Here is a 21,072-nt window from a genome sequence, read left to right as displayed (position 1 = left end):
GTCCAGCTCTCACTTCCATACAGAACCACGATTTAGAACCAGTTTAAAATGTGTATTGAAAACTCTGATCCAGTCGGTCTCTCCAGATGTTTCCATGGGTCTAGGGAGGTTTGTCTCAACTTCCTGACTTAATCTGTCCCAAACAAACTTGAAAATCTATCACCTCATTCACTTGCCAGAGCAAGGAGTGTCCTGGTGCTCTGGCAGATCATATTGTTGCTTCTGTTCTGAAAAACATCCTGGAACCATGACACACACACACACACCCTGCATCCTTGCTCAGCTTCATGAATCATTTTTGAAGAGACATTCCCCCTTTTTAGACGGGAAGGAATTGCTCTTCTTGACATCTGGAGACAGACACAGACGCACACACTTGTATTAAAGATAATAAACAGCCTATGATGTCTGCCCTGATGCATTCACGAATCATCTAGAGTTCTATTTTTCCCACCTGCACATTTATGCAGGTTTAATTGACTAAACCTCATATGACTTTAAGATTTTTTTAAAATCAGGCAACGGTCCTATTTATAAATGGTGATTTTTTTAAAAAACAGAGTTACAGTGGTTAACAGATTCTTCAGCTAGATTAATCTTTTTTTAAAAAAAAAAATGCTTATAAAAACTGCAGGTGGCAGCCATCATCTTACGAGAAACTCATTCACACACAGGGCCAGTACCTTTGTGTATATCATCAGAAAAGTTCTTTCTTACTTCAGATATACTGTTTTACCTGTAGGCAACTCTACACAAATTTAATTGGTTGTTTAATTGACTAAAATACATATCTTAAAATACATATCTTAATTAGCACTATGCAACTAAGAAGTCGTGCCTGAGTTTGCTTTCTTCCTCATGATCGCTTTCTCTTTTGTGTCATATCTTTTAGGCTGTAAAGCTGAAGACGGGGACTGTATCTTATTACTGATTTTTATAACCCTTTTTTGGCTGAAGAACAAGGTTTTAAATGTTTTAAATAATAAGTGTGTTTAGTTCCACTAAGTTCAAGTAACACAGCCTAAAGCCCTGGTTCTTTGGGGGATAGAGCTGCTGGGTAGGACTGTTCTTGGTCTTCCCTTAAGGAAATGCCTATCCTGCCTTTGCCTAAAATAGTACTCAATGTACAGCAATTAAAATTGGCAGTACAGTGGTACCTCGGGTAAAGTACTTAATTCGTTCCGGAGGTCTGTTCTTAACCTGAAACTGTTCTTAACCTGAAGCACCACTTTATCTAATGGGGCCTCGCCGGAGCACGATTTCTGTTCTTATCCTGAAGCAAAGTTCTTAACCTGAAGCACTATTTCTGGGTTAGTGGAGTCTGTAACCTGAAGCGTATATAACTTGAAGCGTATGTAACCTGAGGTACCACTGTACAGTACTAGTGCAATACAGTCATACCTCAGGTTACTGACGCTTCAGGTTGTGTTTTTTCGGGTTACGGGCCATCAAAACCTGGAAGTACTGGAATGGGTTACTTCCGGGTTGGGCGGTCGCACATGTGCAGAAGCGCTAATTCACACCTTGTGTATGCAGAGAAGGGCCGAATCGCAACACGCGCGTGCGCAGATGTGCCGCTGCAGGTTGCGAACGTGCATCCCGCACGGATCACGTTCACAACCCAAGCGTCCACTGTAAATGATTTTTGTGTGTCTATCATGAAACAATGTTAACTGAAAAGTTTCATCTCTGAACAATGCTCAGAGCAGTCTTTCTGTAACACTCAACATTTGCTTTTATCATTGGGACCCATAAAGGCACCTGTGGGCCAGACTGGACAATTCCACTTCCTTATAAGCCTCGGATGTGGTAGCCCCACATCGACCTGCAGGAGCATCAGAAACAGGGCAGATGCATTGGCTTGGTGAGCGTGCAGGTGTGGCCTCATTCCTCCCCACATGTATGAACTGGATTGGGAAGAGATATTGCAATCCTTATGGCAAAATGCAGATCCTAGCAATGCTCCACAAACATAAGAACAAACTTTAGAAAGAAGAAACATACACAACACAGGATGCTGCTGGTTTTTGCAGGCTATTTGAAGTTCTCCTAAATTGCAACCAACCGTTCTGTTCTTAAAATGAATTCCATTCCAATCACTTATGCCATGAGGTTTCTGCAGTGCTCAGAAATGGGCCACTTGGGTGTCTAGCATACATTTGTAAAGAGGGTGGATTCCCCAGCTCCCAAAGCTTTCAGTCAAAGAATATATGGCCAGTAGGGCAGTGGGAGAAGAAGGTTGTAAATTAAAACAATGAGATCGCAAGGAAAGGCCATGTGGTGAGGAGCATATAATTATTGTGGTGGGTTTTTTAAAGAGGGTGTGTGGGCAGATTTATGGCATGTGCTCTTTCTAAAGCCTTTTGATTGACACACTTTGGGAGATCTTGAGGGTATTTGAATGAGGAGGGGAAAGTGAGCAGTTGAATGAATGCCAAGATGATGTTCAAATCCAAGGAGCAGAAGTTGCTCCACAGAAGCCTTCCTTATGTGCCAGAAGGCCGGTGTCTTCTAAATGAATACGTGTTGAAGCTAGGTGGCATATTTGTATAGAACTGATTTTCCAGGTATTCTGATTTTATTCATTTATTTAGATCCAACTTTACAGATGATATGTATGTACAGTATGTATGTTTGTTTGTTTGTTTGTTTGTTTGTTTGTTTATCAAGACTTATATTCTGCTTAATAAATAATCTGAGTCGTTTATGTAAAATGGTATAAAGCAGGGCTGTCAAACAGGTTGATCGCAACCTACTGGTCAATTGCGGGGTGTCCCTGGTTGATCTTAAAAGGTAAAGGGACCCTTGACCATTCGGTCCAGTCGTGGCCGACTCTGGGGTTGCGGCACTCATCTTGCTTTATTGGCCGAGGGAGCCCGGCGTGCAGCTTCCGGGTCATGTGGCCAGCATGACTAAGCTGCTTCTGGCAAACCAGAGCAGCACACGGAAACACTGTTTACCTTCCCGCCGGAGCGGTACCTATTTATCTACTTGCACTTTGATGTTCTTTGGAACTGCTAGGTTGGCAGGAGTGGTTGATCTTAGACACATCCCCCCCCCCAAAAAAAAACCACACACGAAAGAAGCTCAACACCTTTGGTCAATCCAATGGGTAGATCACTGCCAGTTTATTTATAGTGGGAATAGATCGCCGTCTCTTGGAAGTTGGACACCCCTGGTATAAAATATTCAATTTTTTTTTTAAGCAATAGAAACAGACTTTTAAAACAGACATAATAGAATTGCTAAACTGTAGATAAAAACCAATGTATTTTAAAAACAAATAATAATGTACCTGTACATTATAATGGAGGGACGCAGGTGGCGCTGTGGGTAAAAGCCTCAGCGCCTAGGACTTGCCGATCGCATGGTCGGCGGTTCGAATCCCCGCGGCGGGGTGCGCTCCCGTTGCTCGGTCCCAGCGCCTGCCAACCTAGCAGTTTGAAAGCACCCCCGGGTGCAAGTAGATAAATAGGGACCGCTTACCAGCGGGAAGGTAAACGGCATTCCGTGTGCTGCGCTGGCTTGCCAGATGCAGCTTGTCACGCTGGCCACGTGACCCGGAAGTGTCTGCGGACAGCGCTGGCCCCCGGCCTCTTGAGTGAGATGGGCACACAACCCCAGAGTCTGTCAAGACTGGCCCGTACGGGCAGGGTACCTTTACCTTTATCTTTTACATTATAATGGCAAGTCTGGGTAGGCTTGCCTAGATCAACATTTTAAGCAGGTATTGATTACCAATAATGCTATTAGGCACGGAGTTCTAGAAAAGATCTTCTGAGTGGTTTTTAAATGCTTCAGCTTCTTCTTCTTTTTAATTGGGGAGGCCATTCCTGGCCAGTCATGCACAAGAGATTGTGTGATATATTTTTTCTCAACAGTGTACAAAAAAACGGTAAGTTCTCTGGGTGTGAAGAACGCCCTTTTGAATTTGATTGCAGCCATTCTGCACAAGAGCACTCAGAGCTAATCAGGTGAAGGGAAAATTACTGTTTTGGACACAGGCAACGGCAGCTGATTGCATTTCTCTAAAATAATGTAAAACAGCATTAGGCAGAAGGTAGGTCAAGATCCCTGGGTGGCTTGCAATAGTTTGGCAAGGGTTTACAACTGAGTTGTTTAGCAATGGGAACAATAAAATGGCTTTTCCCACCTAAATCAGGCTGCTGAAATGGAGAAAGCTAACTAGGAGTGGATTTTTATACGAAAAACACTGTGAGTCAGTTCAGTTCTGGTACACATCATGGGCTCAGTTGCCCCCTGCCCTTTCATTCTAACTGCATTTTGCTCCTGACTCTGGGTGATCTAGTTCTTGGGGATCTAGTAAAAAAATATATAAAGTAGAAGTAGCAAGTCTGAAGCCTATCTACCCCATCAGGTAGAAATACAAATCTGTACTCGTCTTTTGTGGTCAACTGTAAATCCAACAGTAAAAACAAATTGGGATAAGTGAGTTCTAAATGCAATGTTGTATTTTATTATTCAGACATGTTAACTGTTTTCAGAATGAGAATCTCTATTATTTACATGTGTAACTTTTTAAAAAAATAAATAAATTACGTTTCTCAGAATGCTTGCTCTTTTCCCCCCTCGCTTTCGAATCTAGCACAGTTACAACTTGGAAATGTATTTGCTAAACTTTGCTAAATTTGGATCATCTCAATATGTCGTAATGATAAACTCTCATACATAACCCAACTTTTTTCTTTTTAGCCTGTACAACTGTACTTTAAATAAAGCTCAAGCAATGGTAAACAAGTTACTCAAGCATGTAAACTGGTTTCTAGAGACCAGCAGAGAAAAGGAAACATAGGGGATGATACCAAACTCCCAGTAAATGTATAAGTCAGAATCAGATACCTGTTGGAAATGTAAAAAGAAGGAGGGTACCTTTTTCCATATGTAGTAGTCATGTAAGGTGGCAGAAGCTTTTTGGGAAGTGATTTATAATAAGTTGAAAAAAATGTTGAAGATAACTTTTGTTACGAAAACCAGAAGCTTTTCTTTTAGGTATAATTGGTGGAAAGGTACCCAAAGAGCAAAAAAAAATTATTTATGTACACTGCTACAGCTGCCAGAATGATTTATGCCCAGAGACAGAAAGAAGAAACAATTCCAACGAAGGATGACTGGCACTTAACATTGATGGAGTATGCAGAAATGGCAAAAGTTTCTAGAAGAATAAGAAACCAAGAGCCAAAGTACATTTTGTGTTGTTGCAGGGAGTGATAATCCAATCTCTCTTTCCCTCTCCCTCTTTTTTTCTCTGTTCAAGGTTACAAAGTGGGATGAATTTACAGATTTGTTTTGTAAATGACAGCGGAAGTGACAAAGATAGCGATGCTGACGACAGCAAGACCGAAACAAGTTTGGATACACCTTTGTCTCCCATGGTGAGTTTCAGTCTTACAGAAGGTCTTGATCCCTTGAAAAATGTCAGGAAATGTGCACCAAATTCCAGGTTTTCTTTTTTAAAAAGTTAACCTTTATTAATTTTAAAACATAAAAAGAAAAAGAACGAAATGCTACAACTGTCAAAACAATATTATACACTTCAAAGAAACAAACTGACGCAACGTAATATTGGCAGCCAAAACAGTACTAAGAAAGAAATAAAATATATAAATAGCGCCACCATTTTATGGATAACTGATGTGACTGGGTTGTGTGCCCTAAGAACATTGGTTGCCATATGTCCTCTTTTTCCAGGACACATCCTCTTTTTCATGGGTAGAGCTGTCATAGCAATCCATAGTTAAAAGTAGGCAAAAGTGTCCTCTTTTTTGCTCTTCAAAATGGCAACCCTAAAATATTATGGGGCAAGTGGCTGCTTTTAGCACTGGCCAGTCAATTAGGCAAGTGGGTATAGTTTTTAGACCAGGGATAGCTTACCTAGTGCCCTCCAGGTATGGTTGAACTGCACCTGCCATCAGCAGGTGAAGAGTGGTGTCAGTCGCAGTATGATGATATAAAGAGGTATTTTGTGTGGCAACACAGGGATCCTTTTAGATCTATACCATCTGCTTAGACTTGTAGCAGTTCTCTAATGTCTCAGGCATAATTCTTTCCCAGCTCAGACATCTGGTGTCCTTTAAAGCAGGGGTGCCAAAGGTTTAACCCTAGGATCTAAACACAATTCTGGCAGAGGGCTGGTTTACTTCTGATTCATGCCATTCACATTAAGGCTAGAGCTAATGTTTATTGTTTTAATTCATTGATTAAATTGCTAGCCGCTGAATTAGACAAGCTTGATTGTATATATATATGTGTTGTGTCTATTTTTCTAGAGCAAGCAGAGCTCTTCCTATTCTGACAGAGACACTACTGAAGAGGAATCTGAATCCCTAGATGACATGGATTTTCTCTCAAGGCAAAAGAAACTTCAAGCTGAAGCCAAAATGGCCTTAGCAATGGCAAAACCAATGGCCAAAATGCAAGTAGAGGTGGAAAAGCAAAACAGGAAAAAATCTCCCGTAGCTGACCTTGTAAGTATCTTATAGAAGATCAATGCCTGCCAGTTGTTTCTAGCCATGGAAGTTGCTCCAATTGCAATAAAGCTTTTTGGAATTTGGGGGAGCCTATAGCTCCATCTGGAAGGGACGCAGGTGGTGCTGTGGGTTGAACCACAGAGCCAAGGACTTGCCGATCAGAAGGTCAGCGGTTCAAATCCCCGCGACGGGGTGAGCTCCTGTTGCTCGGTCCCTGCTCCTGCCAACCTAGCAGTTCAAAAGCACATCAAAGTGCAAGTAGATAAATAGGTACCGCTCCAGCGGGAAGATAAACAGCATTTCCGTGCACTGCTCTGGTTTTGCCAGAAGCGGCTTAGTCATGCTGGCCACATGACTCGGAAGCTGTATGCCAGCTCCCTCGGCCAATAAAGCGAGATGAGCGCCGCAATCCTAGAGTTGGCCACGACTGGACCTAATGGTCAGCGGCCACTTTACCTTTATAACTCCATCTGAGATGTAAAAAATGAGTTTTAAAAGTGGAGCATACTTATTTAATATATTTGATTCAGAACATGCAGGGGAAATAAAGTTTTTCCCCCTTTGTTAGAGTATAGTATTTATAAAATCTTATTACAGTATGTGGTATCTAAACTTGATAAATTTTATGCATTCAGTACCTAATGACTAATGCTCAGGGTGCTTAATATATAGTAGGTTACCATCATCAGCTATTATTGCTAATACATTAGAAAATATGCTGACAGAAGTTCTTTTTTGTCATTGTTGCCGGCCATGACAGTGGCCTAAAGTGTTGTTGTCGTTCTTTTTAGCTGCCACATATGCCTCATATAAGTGAATGCTTGATGAAAAGAAGCTTAAAGCCCACAGATCTGAGAGATATGACGATTGGGCAGCTACAGGTGATAGTCAATGATCTACATTCACAGATAGAAAGTAAGTCTTCTCCCTTGGTATTCTGTCCTTTCGCTATTCGTGGCACCTCGGCTTAAGGGAATAGAAACTGTTCCGTTGCATGTGAGAGCTGACACCAACACTGAACCAAGGAAGGACTGTAGTTCAGTGGTAGAACATCTGCTTTGCATGCAGAAGGCCTCCAGGTGGGGCTGGAAGAGACCCCCTGTCTGAAATCCTGGTGAACCACTGCTGGTCAGTGTGGATAATACAGACCTAGATGGATCAGTGATCTTTGTCCTCCTAGGATTATGCCATCTCCAATACAATGGTATCTTCGTTTACGAACTTAATCCATCCTTTCTTAAACCAAAGCGTTCTTAAACCAAGGTGTGCTTTCCCATAGCAGCAGGGGACTCAATTTACAAATGAAACACACTCAACAGGAAATGGAACATGTTCTGCTTCCAAGTCAAACTTCACAAACCAAAACACCTACTTCTGGGTTTGCAGCGTTCTTAATCCAAGTTGTTCATAAACTAAGCTGTTCTAAAACCAAGGTACCACTGTACTAGAGGGAAATATCTTCAATGCCAACATTTTCTCTTCAGATAACATTGGGGGCCATTGTCCCCAAAGCAAGTTTTAAATCAAAACATATTGGGCTTTTTATTCCATGCTAGCTCGTGGCACGTTGTATTTCTTGTACTTTTCGTCTTAGATATGGAGAAGAGAAATCACAGATCTGGAAGTGACTTTTGAGCTTCAGACGTTAGGTCAGGAATGGCTATTATTCAGTAATCTAATGCCAACTAAGGAAGAAGGAGGCCCTCTGCACGTCACTCTCTTTTCAGCAATCCTTGAAACAATAGCATTCGAATATGAGTTCTCTCTTTAGTTTTACTATTTAGAGTGCTTTTGCATGAGATGCAGAAATGGGGGGGCTAGGAAGCCATGCATTTGTGGGGATCTTGCACAAAAAAGCAGTAGATGCCTCTTGCACACCATGGTTGGTTGTACGTGTCTTCCAGCTTTGCATGATACCTGGAACTGTGTAGAGAAGAGGAAGCAGGAGATTCCCATGTTTCCAGCTCTCTTCCATTACATCTTGTGCAAAGGCATAAGTAGACAACTTCAGCCCTTTGCAATATTTAGGCTATACTAAAGCTTTTATAAGGGACGCGGGTGCTGCTGTGGTCTAAACCACAGAGCCTAGGACTTGTCGATCGGAAGGTCGGCGGTTCGAATCCCCGCAAGGGGTGAGCTCCTGTTGTTTGGTCCCAGCTCCTGCCCACCTAGCAGTTCAAAAGCATGTCAAAGTGCAAGTAGATAAAGAGGTACCACTCCAGCAGGAAGGTAAATGGCATTTCCGTGCGCTGCTCTGGTTCACCAGAAGCGGCTTAGTCATGCTGGCCACATGGCCCGGAAGCTCTCTGCGGGCAAACACCGGCTCCCTCGGCCTATAGAGCGAGATGAGCGTGCAACCCCAGAGTCGTCCGCGACTGGACCTAACGATCAGGGGTACCTTTGCCTTTAAAGCTATTATGCCTGTGAGCAGTCCTTCCGCTGGGCTCTTTTGTTGTTGTTGTCCTTTTTAGAGCCCAAGTACTGCTATGCTTTTCAGTGATACGAATTAATTCATTACAGTCAGAAGAGGCTCTAAATAAAAGGAAATTAGCACATGACTCCATGGTCCATGTCAATGTGTGCTTATTAATCAAATTAGTCAAAGCAGCTGCAGTGTGGCTCTTTGCCTAGGCACCTGTGAGCTATGCTCAGCCAAATGTGAATAATTCTCCCCTGAAGTCTGTTAGTGCTGTCTGCTACTTTGGAATTACTGCTAGGGTGTTAGAAAATCAGTAGACCTGCTAGAAAATACCCATAAATCAGTTCTGCCATGACTTGGCTTAGTTTAATTTTTTAAGGAGAGCATTGGGTAAGTGACATGCATTTCATGAGTTTTGGTTCTCGAGTTTGTGTTTGTATTTTTAAAATATGCTTGTTTGCTTATATATCACCTGCCTTTCAGAACAAAAAATCTCCCAAAGTGATATACAACTGTACACTAAAAATGCAAATAATTTGTTTGCAATATAAAACAACCATCCTAAAATCAATACTGAAAAGGATTGTGGGATAAATAAATAAAAGTCCTATGACCCAAGTCTAAAAACTAGCAGAATGAGGATTTAGTGGAGTACCAGGGAGGTGAATTGTAGAATTGTGGGGCTGCCATTGAAAAGTCCCTGTCCCTGGTACCCGCCAACCTCACCATTACTAATGACAGCGCAGAAAGCAGGGGTTTTAGTCCTCTGGTTGTTGAATGGGCGCACAACACAATGGCAGTTCCTGGCACCATTGGTAGCTGTTGCAGTTGGAACACTTTCTTGCCTCTGTAGAAACAGGCTGACATCATAGACAGCCAAGCTTATTTCCCTGCCAATGTGTTGATGCAAGTTCAGCCTTGATAGATCACACCCAGTTTTGAGGATTTTCCATCACCAACCACAACCAGAAAAATGCCAGAAGTTCCATGGGTTGGTTCTTAAGTTAAAGAGTTTAAAGAGTGCATTCTGCTTTGGGAAGTCATCCTTGGTTCTCTCGTGAGATCTACAGTAGTGTCATGGTGATATTTTTTTTACTAAGGTTTGTTTTTAACAATACCGGCCATTGTTCTTGTTCCATTACTTCATCGCCTCCCTTATTTATATGCCAAGCCAAATACCCTTCTGTTTCTTGGAGTGAGAGCCATGTACCATGGTGACTAACAGATTCCAAAATGTTAGACATGGGGAGAACTGTGGCTAACTGAACTTAAACACTCTTTTTGTTTTTTGTTGTTGTCAGGCTTGAATGAAGAATTGGTGCAACTGCTGCTAATTCGGGATGAATTGCACACTGAACAGGATGCTATGCTGGTAGACATTGAGGATTTGACCAGGTTGGTAACCTTTTTCAGATACGTCCTGTTGCAAAGGTCTCTCTAGACCGTTTTGTTGTGACGATATATTTTATTTTAATTGATGTATAAAATGCCCTTCATCCAAAAACAGATTTCAGGGTCAAAGTAATTTCAAAATTACAGAAACATAATAACTGTCAGGGGGAAAGCTAGGGTATGTGTGTATGAATGGTTCAGTAACGTAAGTCTACCACTATTAGTGCTGTTTGCACCGAAGCAACTGTTTTTGCTGCTGTTTTTCTAAGCACCTGTTGCCATGACTGGTATGACAAATGGCAGATTTGGACAGTGATCCACACTCTCTATCAGATTATAAGTGAAACTTCTTTGGCCATTGAATCCATTTATAATCTAACATCCAATGCCTAATAACTTTCTCTCATTGCTTGCAGCAACATGGGGCTGAGCCCTTTAATTTTGGGAAATTATTGCTGCTAGGAAATGTAAAACTTGGTAAATTTGTCTGGGCAGACAAAGAGAGTGGTCCTAAAGATAGAGACAAAAACTTCCTTTATTCTGGAATCTGCCTTTGTGATGCCTCCTCTGTTAGAAATCCCAGCTTCTGTTTTCTCCATTTGATAAGGTAGCTGCCATCTATTCTTAACTTTCCCTTCCCTTCCTGAATTATCTTTTTTTAATGATCTTGCAACAATCCTTTCTCACTCCTTACTTTACTGGGTAGACAATGTGCCCTATTAACAGCTTGCCCCTCTGTACTAAAAGCTGTCCTTACATATTCAGTCCAGCTACCAAGCCCTGTAGTGGGCAGAATCAATCAGAGTGACTTTAGACATAATTTCAAGACCTGGGAAGACTCCAAAAGGCAAAATCTGGGTGTGCATTGACCTTAGGTCCTGGCAGTTCAGAGGAAAAGGCCAATAATAGTGTCAGTGGCTAGCAACCATGCTTTCATTTTGTCCAGAAGTGGTTTCAATTGTCTTGTCGAAGAGTGGGGCCTGTTGCAAAAATTAGACGCAGGGGGTGCAGTTCACAGCTGCTGCCTCCTCTGTAGTGAAAGCAGGCGTGTAGACTATCAGGTGGATGAAGTTACTGTTCTCTGGTTTGATTCATAGCATCTTACCAACAGTCTGAATATACTGTATATCTACTTCTGCTCTTGCTGTGGCCCTTCAGTCAAATCCTGTGCTGGTTTTTAATCTTAAAAGGAAGAAACCTGTTTGCCACCTGCAGACAGAGATGAGACTTAATTGAACCAAAGCAAACCCAACTATTCTTTTCTTTTTTCTGTAATATTTCTTTTACAGTGCGGCCCCCTATCAGTACCATGGTAATTTAGCACCATTGCTGCCAACAAGGTAAAATACAGTAACGCCTCAACTTTCCCAGATCCCTTTAATCCAGGCCTTTTCTTATTCAGTGCAAACCTTTTATGTACTCCCCTTCTATCTATCCTCTGTCACCCTCTGTTCCAGGTTATTTTCACGTTTCTCAGATTGGCTGGTTAAAGAAGGTTCAGCAGCCAAAAATGCTAAATCGCCTCTCTTACAGCCTCTTGCTTTGTGGTATTTGCCTGCTATTCCACTGCACTGAAACCTCTGCAACTCCAGGGAACATGTATATATCTGGATAGCTCAGCTGGTTAGAGCGTGGTGCTGATAATGCCAAGGTTGCAGGTTCGATCCCCGTATGGGACAACTGCATATTCCTGCATTGCAGGGGGTTGGATGAGATGATCTTCAGGGTACCTTCCAAAATCTGGAGACCTGAGTAATCCAAATGGGAGTTGCATTCTGATCTGCAAGCAAGTTTGGAAATATTAGAGTGTGTCAGTCCACAGCAAATAATGATAATAATAATAATAATTGCCCACCCCTAGCACTCTGTCACACACACCCTCAGCACTTGACTTCGTTGAATTCTCTCTGCTTTTGTAGCTAAGAAAACTTTGAAGAGAGGCAGAATCTCATCCGCTTTACGCAAAGACCAGGGAAGGGCTAGTGTGTGTGTGTGTGTGTTTTCGCATGCCATTATGTGTCTGTCTTTCGGCATGGCATTTTCCTTCCCCATTACCCTCCCCCACTATAATCTGGTGAGCAAGTCGTCATTGACATCTACCAGAGGACTTCTGCGTAGAGGAAAAGGTCGGTGTGCTCACTATAGTATGTTCTTGCAGAAATCTGCTGCTGCAAATCACAGACAGCGGAGTGGTTTTGCTGCTTCACCTTGTAATACAGTGGTACCTCTGGTTGCGAACGGGATTCGTTCCGGAGGCCCGTTCGCAACATGAAAAGAGTGCAACCCGCAGCGGCACGTCTGCGCACGCGCGGGTTGCAATTCGCCACTTCTGCTCATGGCCATGATGTCATTTTGCACGTCTGCAGTGAAACCCGGAAGTAACCATTTCCGGTACTTCCAGGTCACCGCGGGACGTATCCTGAAAGAACATAACATGAAGTATGACTGTACAGCAATGCCCATACTCTGCCTGTTGCTCCCCTCCAGAGAAAAGGAAGGTTGTTGGTGTTTTTTCTCCTGTGAGCCAACAGGTAGCTCAGATTTGAGAGCACCTGTGTCTTGCAAAAAAAAGAAGATTCTGCCACTACCATACACAATGCTGGTGCTTTTCACTTCCTGCTTTATGAACTATTGTTAGTGAGGGGAGAAGAAGGGACAAACACGAAGGCAGCAAGCGAAAGTTCAAGGAATGTGTGCCAGTGATGGGGTGTTTTTCCCCCTAACCGCTTGTCTCTGGGTGAAAAGAGATCAGCAACAGGAAGTGTAGGTACAATGCCTCATTGCATAGTTGAAGTGCGAGCTGTTTAAGCAGAAGAAACTAAAAAGAGAGAGAGAGATGTTTTGTGGGTGTTTTATGTTTTATGGATACAAAGACTGAACAGTTCTTGCTAAATCTACAGAGAGATGGTTCTGTATATTCTTGGATGGTCTCTAATTTGAATACCAAATTGCATATGAAAATAATCAAGAGTTTGAGTTCAGGGTGCATGATGTTTCTCTCTCCCCCACCTCAATTTTACCATCTCAGCACCTCTGACCAGTTGGTTAAGCTGAAAGATGGTGACTTTCCCCAGCATCACCCAATGAGCTTCGTGGATGTATGTCTATCTAAACTTGTATCTTCCTGGTCTGACTCTCTGCTCCGCAACCCTGGCACTCTTTTCTTTCCCTTGTTCTTCTAAAACAGCCTACCGCCAACCTGGTGCCCAGAAACTTTGAAGTACGAGTCTGTTTTAATGAATAGAAAGCATGGCTTCTATTGGGTCCACAGTGTGCACCTGTGGGGACTGTCTGGGGCTTATGGAAGTCATAATCCAAAACTTCTGGAGGGCACCTGGTTGGGGAAGGGTGTTACAAAACTACTTTCTCATGTTGGAAGCAGTTTGCATTTCTAGTTACTGGAATCAATAACATATTTAATTAGCCATGCAGATGCCCTCTGTGAGGGCAGTTGGTCAGATGCGAGTTGTTTTTAGTTCTTTATATCTTGAAGCGTTGCTACAATAGGGACCTAGGGGTCATCTTGCTACATCCTTGGATTGTGTTAAGACAAATAAGTTTCCTATCCATAGGAAGGAGGTGAAACTCTCCTCCTTTTCCCCTTGCTCCCCAAATAAAACTTCCTTTCAATGTTATTGCAACTTACAGTTTCAATTCCAAAGCAATTTCCTTGAAATCCCCCCCCCCCCGGTGCTCTTCTTGATTTTACCTCCTGAAGACTGTGGTTGTTATTTTCCTTCCTGTGCTGGATTTCTGCAGCCTAGAGGAGTCCTGAAGAAAAGGACTATTTAAGCCGGCTAGATAATTGCAGCAAAAGCTAACGCATCTCTTCAAGCAATCTTTTCAGCAATCGCTGCGCTTCCTTCCTTCTCTGCAGCCTTTAAGTTTTGCCAGTAAAAAATAAAATAAAAATCTTCATTTATTGCATCTACGTAATATCGTTCCTTTTTCCCCATTTCCCTTCAGACACGCTGAAAGTCAGCAGAAGCACATGGCAGAGAAGATGCCAGCAAAATAAAACCGGAAGCCATCAGAACTGAAGAAACAAGCTAAAATGTTTTGCTTCTGTGGTTGTACCAACGCTGATGCTCCACGGGTGGCACACAAGAAAAATCAGTGTTAGTCATTGATTCCGGGCGCAATCTGCCAAGCACCAGGAACCCCCCCACAAGAACCCTTCCTTGAAGCTAATGGCAGATGCACAGCGACTGTGCTTGGCGAATTGTTCCCAATGTCTGAAGCTTTATGTCCAGTGGTTGGCCTATGCTTTTTAATTTATTTGCTGTTGGGTTTATTTTATTTTTTACTTGTGCCACTAAATATTGGACAGTTCAATAATCTTATTGTAGAACAAAATGTACAGTACTTATAAACATTGCAAACGTGAAGAGGAAACAAGAAGAGAGAGGGTAGTTTTAACTTTTATTTTTGTTTATTTAGAGAGACCTTTTAAGTTAAAGCAGTATTTTACCATTGGCTACTTTTTATTGTTTTTCAGCGTAGTTTTAAACAAATGAGACTGTAATTTTGACGGTGCTATACAAGTGAGAGAGAAAACATACATGCCTGCCTCGTAGTGAAGTTGTAGCTTTCAGTAATATGTATATTTTAATCAGTTTTCAACATTTTGTGAATGTTGACTACCTGACATTCATTTTTAGATGTGCTATTAACATGCAGTTGAGTTGAAAGAGTTACCTTGAAAGTTTTATGTATAAATATGTAAAATAAAAATTAAAAATTTCTTTCATATGATATGTCTTTTTGTTGACTAGTGGGACAACATAGTAATTCACCTGTAATATATTCATTGAAGTACATGTGAAATTCCTATTTTTCTCATTTCAGATTATATATAGATATATATAATATGAAAAGTCTCTCTTCATATATATATATATATATTTAAAAAATACTATTCACTTAGAACACAGATAAGTTATTATAGATTCACTTGAAGGCAGGCACAAAGGTAAGGTTTAAAGTTAACAAAAATACTATGTGGGCTGAAAAATGAAAATGACACCTCAACTGTATACGTAAACTTGAATTAAACTCTAACACACTTGATATGGGAATTGATTACTTCTCTCTCTCTCTCTCTCTCTCTCTCTCTCTCTCTCTCTCTCTCTCTCTTTACTTTCTCTCCGCTGAGATTGCACTTGCTATCACCATGCATTTTAATACGAGCTACAACCTCTGTGAGTCTTGTCCTTTTTCCCAAATTCATAACCCAGCTACCATGCATCTCTCCCATTCACTTCAGTGGAAGCAGCAACTACATTTGCCAGTGATGGGGAACCTGAACCCCTCAAGATGTTGGGGCTCACGGGAGCTGGAGTTGGACTAACCTCTTTTTCCCGAGCATCCCTATTTACTAAGTACAGTGGTGCCTCACAAGACGAAATTAATCCGTTCCGCGAGTCTCTTCGTCTTGCGGTTTTTTCGTCTTGCGAAGCACGGCTTAGCGGCTATTAGCGGCTTAGCGGCTTTAAGAAAAAGGAAACAAACTCACAAGAACTCGCAAGACGTTTCGTCTTGCGAAGCAAGCCCGTAGGGAAATTCATCTTGCGGAACGACTCAAAAAACGGAAAACCCTTTCATCTAGCGAGTTTTTCGTCTTGCGAGGCATTCGTCTTGCGGGGCACCACTGTATAATGTGAAATAAGAAAAGGAAAAAGATGCTCTTCTAGGTTCTTGCTTTTGTTATTTGTGCTATGAAAAAAATCACCTTGAGAGAGCTGAAAAATAAAATGTTCTAAGCCTTTTTTTTTTTTTTTTTTTTGTAATACCGTTATGGTGCATGGGGCCTAGATCACATTGCAGTTTTTTTCAAAGTTGCTGCTTATTCAAGGGCCCTGTTGTGGGACTTCTGTGGCTGCCAGTGGGAGGATGGGAAGTTGGAAACACCTGCCTCCCCACCCAACAACCCACCTCCTGATTCTCCACCAGCAAAGCCTTTTGCTTGACTCTACCATCTAGCTGAACTTCCACTGAGACTGCCAGAGATTGAGGCAAAAGCAGCAGTTTTGATTTATGACTTTGTTACACCTGTGGCTGAGCAGCCACTGTAGTATCTTTCAGGTCAGGAAACAATTGCAGAAGTGATAAGGTGAACAACATTTATGTTGTTTTAATCAATAACTGCCTAGGTCTCACCCAGGCTGCATTGAACTAACTTCCCCGGCTCTAGCCATCTGACCCAGTATTCTCTGATAGAGGTCCTTAAAGCAACAGTCACATCTACAGCAGCCAGTTGACTGGCTGACAGCCCCTACAGCCAAAGGAACAACAACTGTAGCCAGCTGGGCTGCTGCTGGCAGGCCAACCCCACTGGGATGGAATGAAGGGGAGGGCTCCACCCTTTACTCTCTCTCTTTTTCTTTTTTGCTAAAATATTGCTGGCGTCATATTGTTGCATGGGATTGGGAAGTGGGACAGATGCATGTGGGCTTGTTTGACCGTAAAGGTAAAGGGACCCCTGACCATTAGGTCCAGTCATGGCCGACTCTGGGGTTGCGGCGCTCATCTTGCTTTATTGGCCGAGGGAGCTGGCGTACAGTGGTCAGCATGACTTAGCCGCTTCTGGCGAACCAGAGCAGCGCACGGAAACGCCGTTTACCTTCCCGCCGGAGCAGTACCTATTTATCTACTTGCACTTTGATGTGCTTTCAAACTGCTAGGTTGTCAGGAGCAGGGACCGAGCAACGGGAGCTCACCCCGTGGTGGGGATTCGAACCACCGACCTTCTGATCAGCAAGTCCTAGGCCCTGTGGTTTAACCCACAGGACTAATTGCAATCTTTAGGGTACCCAGTGTGAGAGACTGTTGAGCCCATAGGTGATAAGCATCCTCTGTGGGGGAATAAGCATCCTCCCTCTGCATTTAAAGCACCGTGGTGCCACTTTTGACAGTCATGGCTTTCACCTAAGAATCCTGGTAACTGTACTTCGACAATAATTATAATGATTACTGTATACCCCGCTGTCAGGGCCGCCTCAGGTCCCAGCTCACAAGAGACCAACGCCAAGTCCACTTTATTTACAAAAGTCTTTATTGAAGTACATTGTTTGTTCCACAGCCGAGGCGCGCAGCCCCACGTCTGTTACGCTTAGACCGCTGAAGTCCCCTCTGAATCAGTCCCGCCTCTACACCAGTTTAAGAGGCTTGTGCTAGTCCACCTCTTCCTGTCCTTCCTTTTCCGCAGGGTCTTTCTGCCCCCCTGGGTTCCTTCCCTCCTGCTTTCCCCTGACGCTGAGTCCCCAGACGCCTGCTCCCCCCTCCTCCGTGCTTTGGGACCAGGCTCCTCCTCCGGGCTCTCCGCATTTCCGCGCGCCTCCACATTTGAACTTGGCGCGCGTTCGCTACCTCTGACCTTCCTCTTGACAGCTACACTACTCTCTGTACTACTCTCCGCCCCTTCCGGCAGGACGTCTTGCCCCGATCTCCTTCCCCTCTCTGCTTCCTGCTCTGCTTCGTCTGTCACACTGGGAACTCCACCCTCTTCACTCCGTTCCGGCGGGGAAGCCGGCCCCGATCTCCAACTCCCACTCGGGGTTTCCCTGCTGCTCCCCTGCTCCTGACGAGTCCCCCCTGTGGCTCCCCTTGGCCTGACCAGGGGCGCCCCCTTTTGGGAATCCTCCGATTCACTTGAAAGACTCATGGAAACCCTCAAGTCATTGTCATCCTCCTCCTCCTCGTTCCTGGATTCTTCCCCCTCGCTCTCAGTCTCCTCCCTCATCTGTGCCTCTCTCCCTGAACCCCTGACACCCGCCCATCTGGCTGGGCCACGCTGGGTGGCTTACGGCACAGGAAATGCCTATTCCCCTCACACAGCTTTAAGTTCTCTTGAGTCCCCTGAGAAGACATGTTGATTTTCGAACCATTTGGGGAATTGTAGCTCTTTTGATGAGAACAGGGGCCTCCTCTAACAACTCAGCACTCTTAACAAGCGGCAACTCCAAGGATTCCCCCCCCCCCCCGGGGGGAAGCCAGGACTGTTAAAAGTGGCATCGTAGTTCTTTAAATGCATAGTGAGGATGTGGCCTGTATATCTGAGTTCTCAGTTGCCAGAGCAACCAGAGAAGGCTTCCTTGTTTAGTGTGTGAGCTTACCAGAGCCACCTAGTGGACCAATGTGGGAAATAAGGATGCTGGACTAGGTATATCAAGAGTGAAGAGTCTTTGGTTCAGGAAACGAACACAGCCTCCTAGAAGGTTGTCTATAGGAGAGTATGACCCTTGGGCTGATATAGGACCCATAGACAGGCCTTTGATAAGATCCAGCAAGGCTTATGCTCATGTGTAGACCAGGCCTGAAACTGCTTAAGCAAGACAGGAAAAGTAAGGAAACATAAAAGTTCATATTTCCAATACAATGGAATAGTAGGGTTAGAGGGAAAGAGGCTTTATATCAGTTAGGAAAAGCACCATTTGGAAATGGTCTCCATAGATTTGCACAGTATAGAGCAGGGGTAGCACAGCGTTCGCGAAGCTAAATTAGTTGTTACGATTGCAGGAATATCTGACTGCCTTTAGCAGTTAATTTCTTCCTTCTGCTTCTTAAAGTCAGGATTTCGTCTTTAAAAGGGGATTCTGTATCTACAGCTTTGATGTGAACCCAATCTCTTGAGTGGGAAGTCCAAATTGGAAAGTGTCAGAAACAGAATATGCAAAAAGTAGAGTCCAGTGAGAGCAGCTGAGGTGTTGATGGTGACAAGAGGCAGTGCCATTCTCTAAATACTCACCATCCCGACTTTGAATATGGGTAGCATTAAATTTTCACGCATTTGTTTCTTTATTAAAATCACCCCATCTTTTTCTTCTTCTGGAAAGGGAAACTCAAATCTTTGAATGCACTGCAGAAATAGCTTGTTTTTTATAGTTTGGTAAGTAAGAGAAGAAGATAAAGGTAAAGGGACCCCTGACCGTTAGGTCCAGTCGTGGCCGACTCTGGGGTTGCGGCGCTCATCTCGCTTTATTGGCCGAGGGAGCCGGCGTACAGCTTCCAGGTCATGTGGCCAGTTTAAACAGTATTCTGATGCTTATCACAAATTCAGCTTTTCCCTGTTAACCGAAGCTGTGCACTTGATGCAAGAGTGCCATTGTGCATTATAATTTACCTATTTATGTAAAGCAACCACATCCTACTTCTGCCCCTGGAAAAAAACAAAAACAGATGTCGGCTAATAACAATAAAACACAACTCAAAATGACCCACAATAAATGAAATTTGAGTAGTGGGTGTATGTATTTATTAAACAGAGGGTGAATAAACCACCTATCTGAATGGCAGTGGAAGCTGCACTGCACAACGCCCAGTGCTGCTCTGAGAAACTCTGCTAAGCCATTCCATAGTGATTTATTGTGCAAGATTAATTGTTTGCAGGGGTAGCCATGTAATGACATCTCTCTTCCCTCCCATGCACGCTCTTCTGAACTGTAACCAGATTATTGGGCCTAAAGGAATGAATTGGTTTTAAAGAGGCTGCAGCAAGCAGTTAAAACAATGGCTAAAGATATATGTGTAATAAATATGCATATAAGTACATCTGAGTTAGGAACAGGGAACCAAAGACTCTCCAGCCGTTGTTGGAAGACCATTCTCATCGTCCCTGTCCATTGGCCATGCTGCCTGGAGCTGAAATAGAACCAACAGCACATGGAGGTCCTTCGGTTCCCTATGCCTGCTCCTAAGCCAAAATAAAGCTGAAGCCATTTTACCCTCCAATCCCTATGCTTCACAGAGTGAAGTAGAAATTTTGGCTTTGAAGGTGCCAGTTTTTTAGCTGCTTTCTCTAAGATAGGGCATAGGCTTGACTTCCCTCCCCCCCAAAAATTAAAATTTGTATGTGTATATGTATCTGGAGGATGGAGCATCTGGAAGATGGTATTTTTTACCAACAGGCTAAAAAAATAGCTTCTATCCGTGGGCTGTTAGGCTGTTGAACGGAAAATAACATAGCGAAATTGACTTGCGAGGTGGTGTGTTGTTCAATAAGAGACTGAGTGTTTGGGTGGGCGGGGGGAGGCTCGTTTAATTTCATTGTACACAGGTTGTACAATGACAATAAAGGTATTATTAAAGTGTGATAGCAAACATGCTTTTTTAATAAACAAGTAAAAGTTGCTTTGTAGAAATTTGTTGCGCCTGCTTTGCATGTAACAAGCTATGGCTAACATAAACCAAGGTTGATTAAACTGTGTTTGTGATTGATTAAGTCACTGGTCTGGTTCAGAAAATCTAATAAACCAGGAGCTAATGCAATGGTGCCCACAAAGGTTTTCACTGGTGCCCCAGAGCAGGTGTCCCATAATCTGAACTTTCACTTTTTTAAAAAAAAATGAAGTCTCTAGCCGTGCCAGGAAGAAAGTTATAAGGCAAAATGTGCAGGTACTTTCTAAGCGATTCCTGTGAATAAATTATCAAGGTAAATATGTGGAAGCCCTGTCTAAGAATCAAACGAGATGTGATGGTGGCGGTTGTGTGTTTAAGGAGCACTGACTTTCCCCCCACCTGTGACTTATTTCATGGCAGCTTCTCTACCCAAACATAAGTCGGCTTTGATGATACCAAAAGTGGTTGTGGCTGAGCAAAAATCACGTGAGGAGAGAAGCACTGGGGTGAAAGATTGCAGGGAAGCTCACATCTATTACTCTCATTTATGCTCCCTTTTGTGGTTAAAAGTGGGCGCCAACCTCCTCTAGCTCTGATTCAGGCAGTTGTGTGACTAAACCCAAACAACCGTATTTACTTGAATATAATACTTTTTTT

General features: G+C 43.1%; 1 protein-coding gene across 8 annotated transcripts in view; it reads left to right on the top strand.

The window, feature by feature from the left end:
* Positions 1-15,369, top strand: part of SCHIP1 (schwannomin interacting protein 1) — a 133,113-nt gene extending 117,744 nt beyond the window's left edge. For 6 of the 8 annotated variants that reach the window (XM_077929824.1, XM_077929825.1, XM_077929826.1 and 3 more), the window contains 6 exons: positions 5,276-5,393; positions 6,288-6,485; positions 7,280-7,403; positions 10,209-10,302; positions 11,589-11,639; positions 14,266-15,369. In XM_077929824.1, the coding sequence (XP_077785950.1) occupies positions 5,276-5,393; positions 6,288-6,485; positions 7,280-7,403; positions 10,209-10,302; positions 11,589-11,639; positions 14,266-14,317 (637 nt within the window). In that variant the 3' untranslated portion in view covers positions 14,318-15,369. The remainder of the gene's footprint in view (positions 1-5,275; positions 5,394-6,287; positions 6,486-7,279; positions 7,404-10,208; positions 10,303-11,588; positions 11,640-14,265) is intronic. The other 2 variants (XM_028731415.2, XM_077929831.1) reach the window with 1 other exon arrangement.
* The last annotated feature ends 5,703 nt before the right edge of the window (positions 15,370-21,072 follow it).

Source organism: Podarcis muralis, chromosome 6, assembly GCF_964188315.1.
Source record: "Podarcis muralis chromosome 6, rPodMur119.hap1.1, whole genome shotgun sequence".
NCBI lineage: Eukaryota > Metazoa > Chordata > Lepidosauria > Squamata > Lacertidae > Podarcis > Podarcis muralis.
This window is presented reverse-complemented; position numbering and strand designations above follow the sequence as displayed.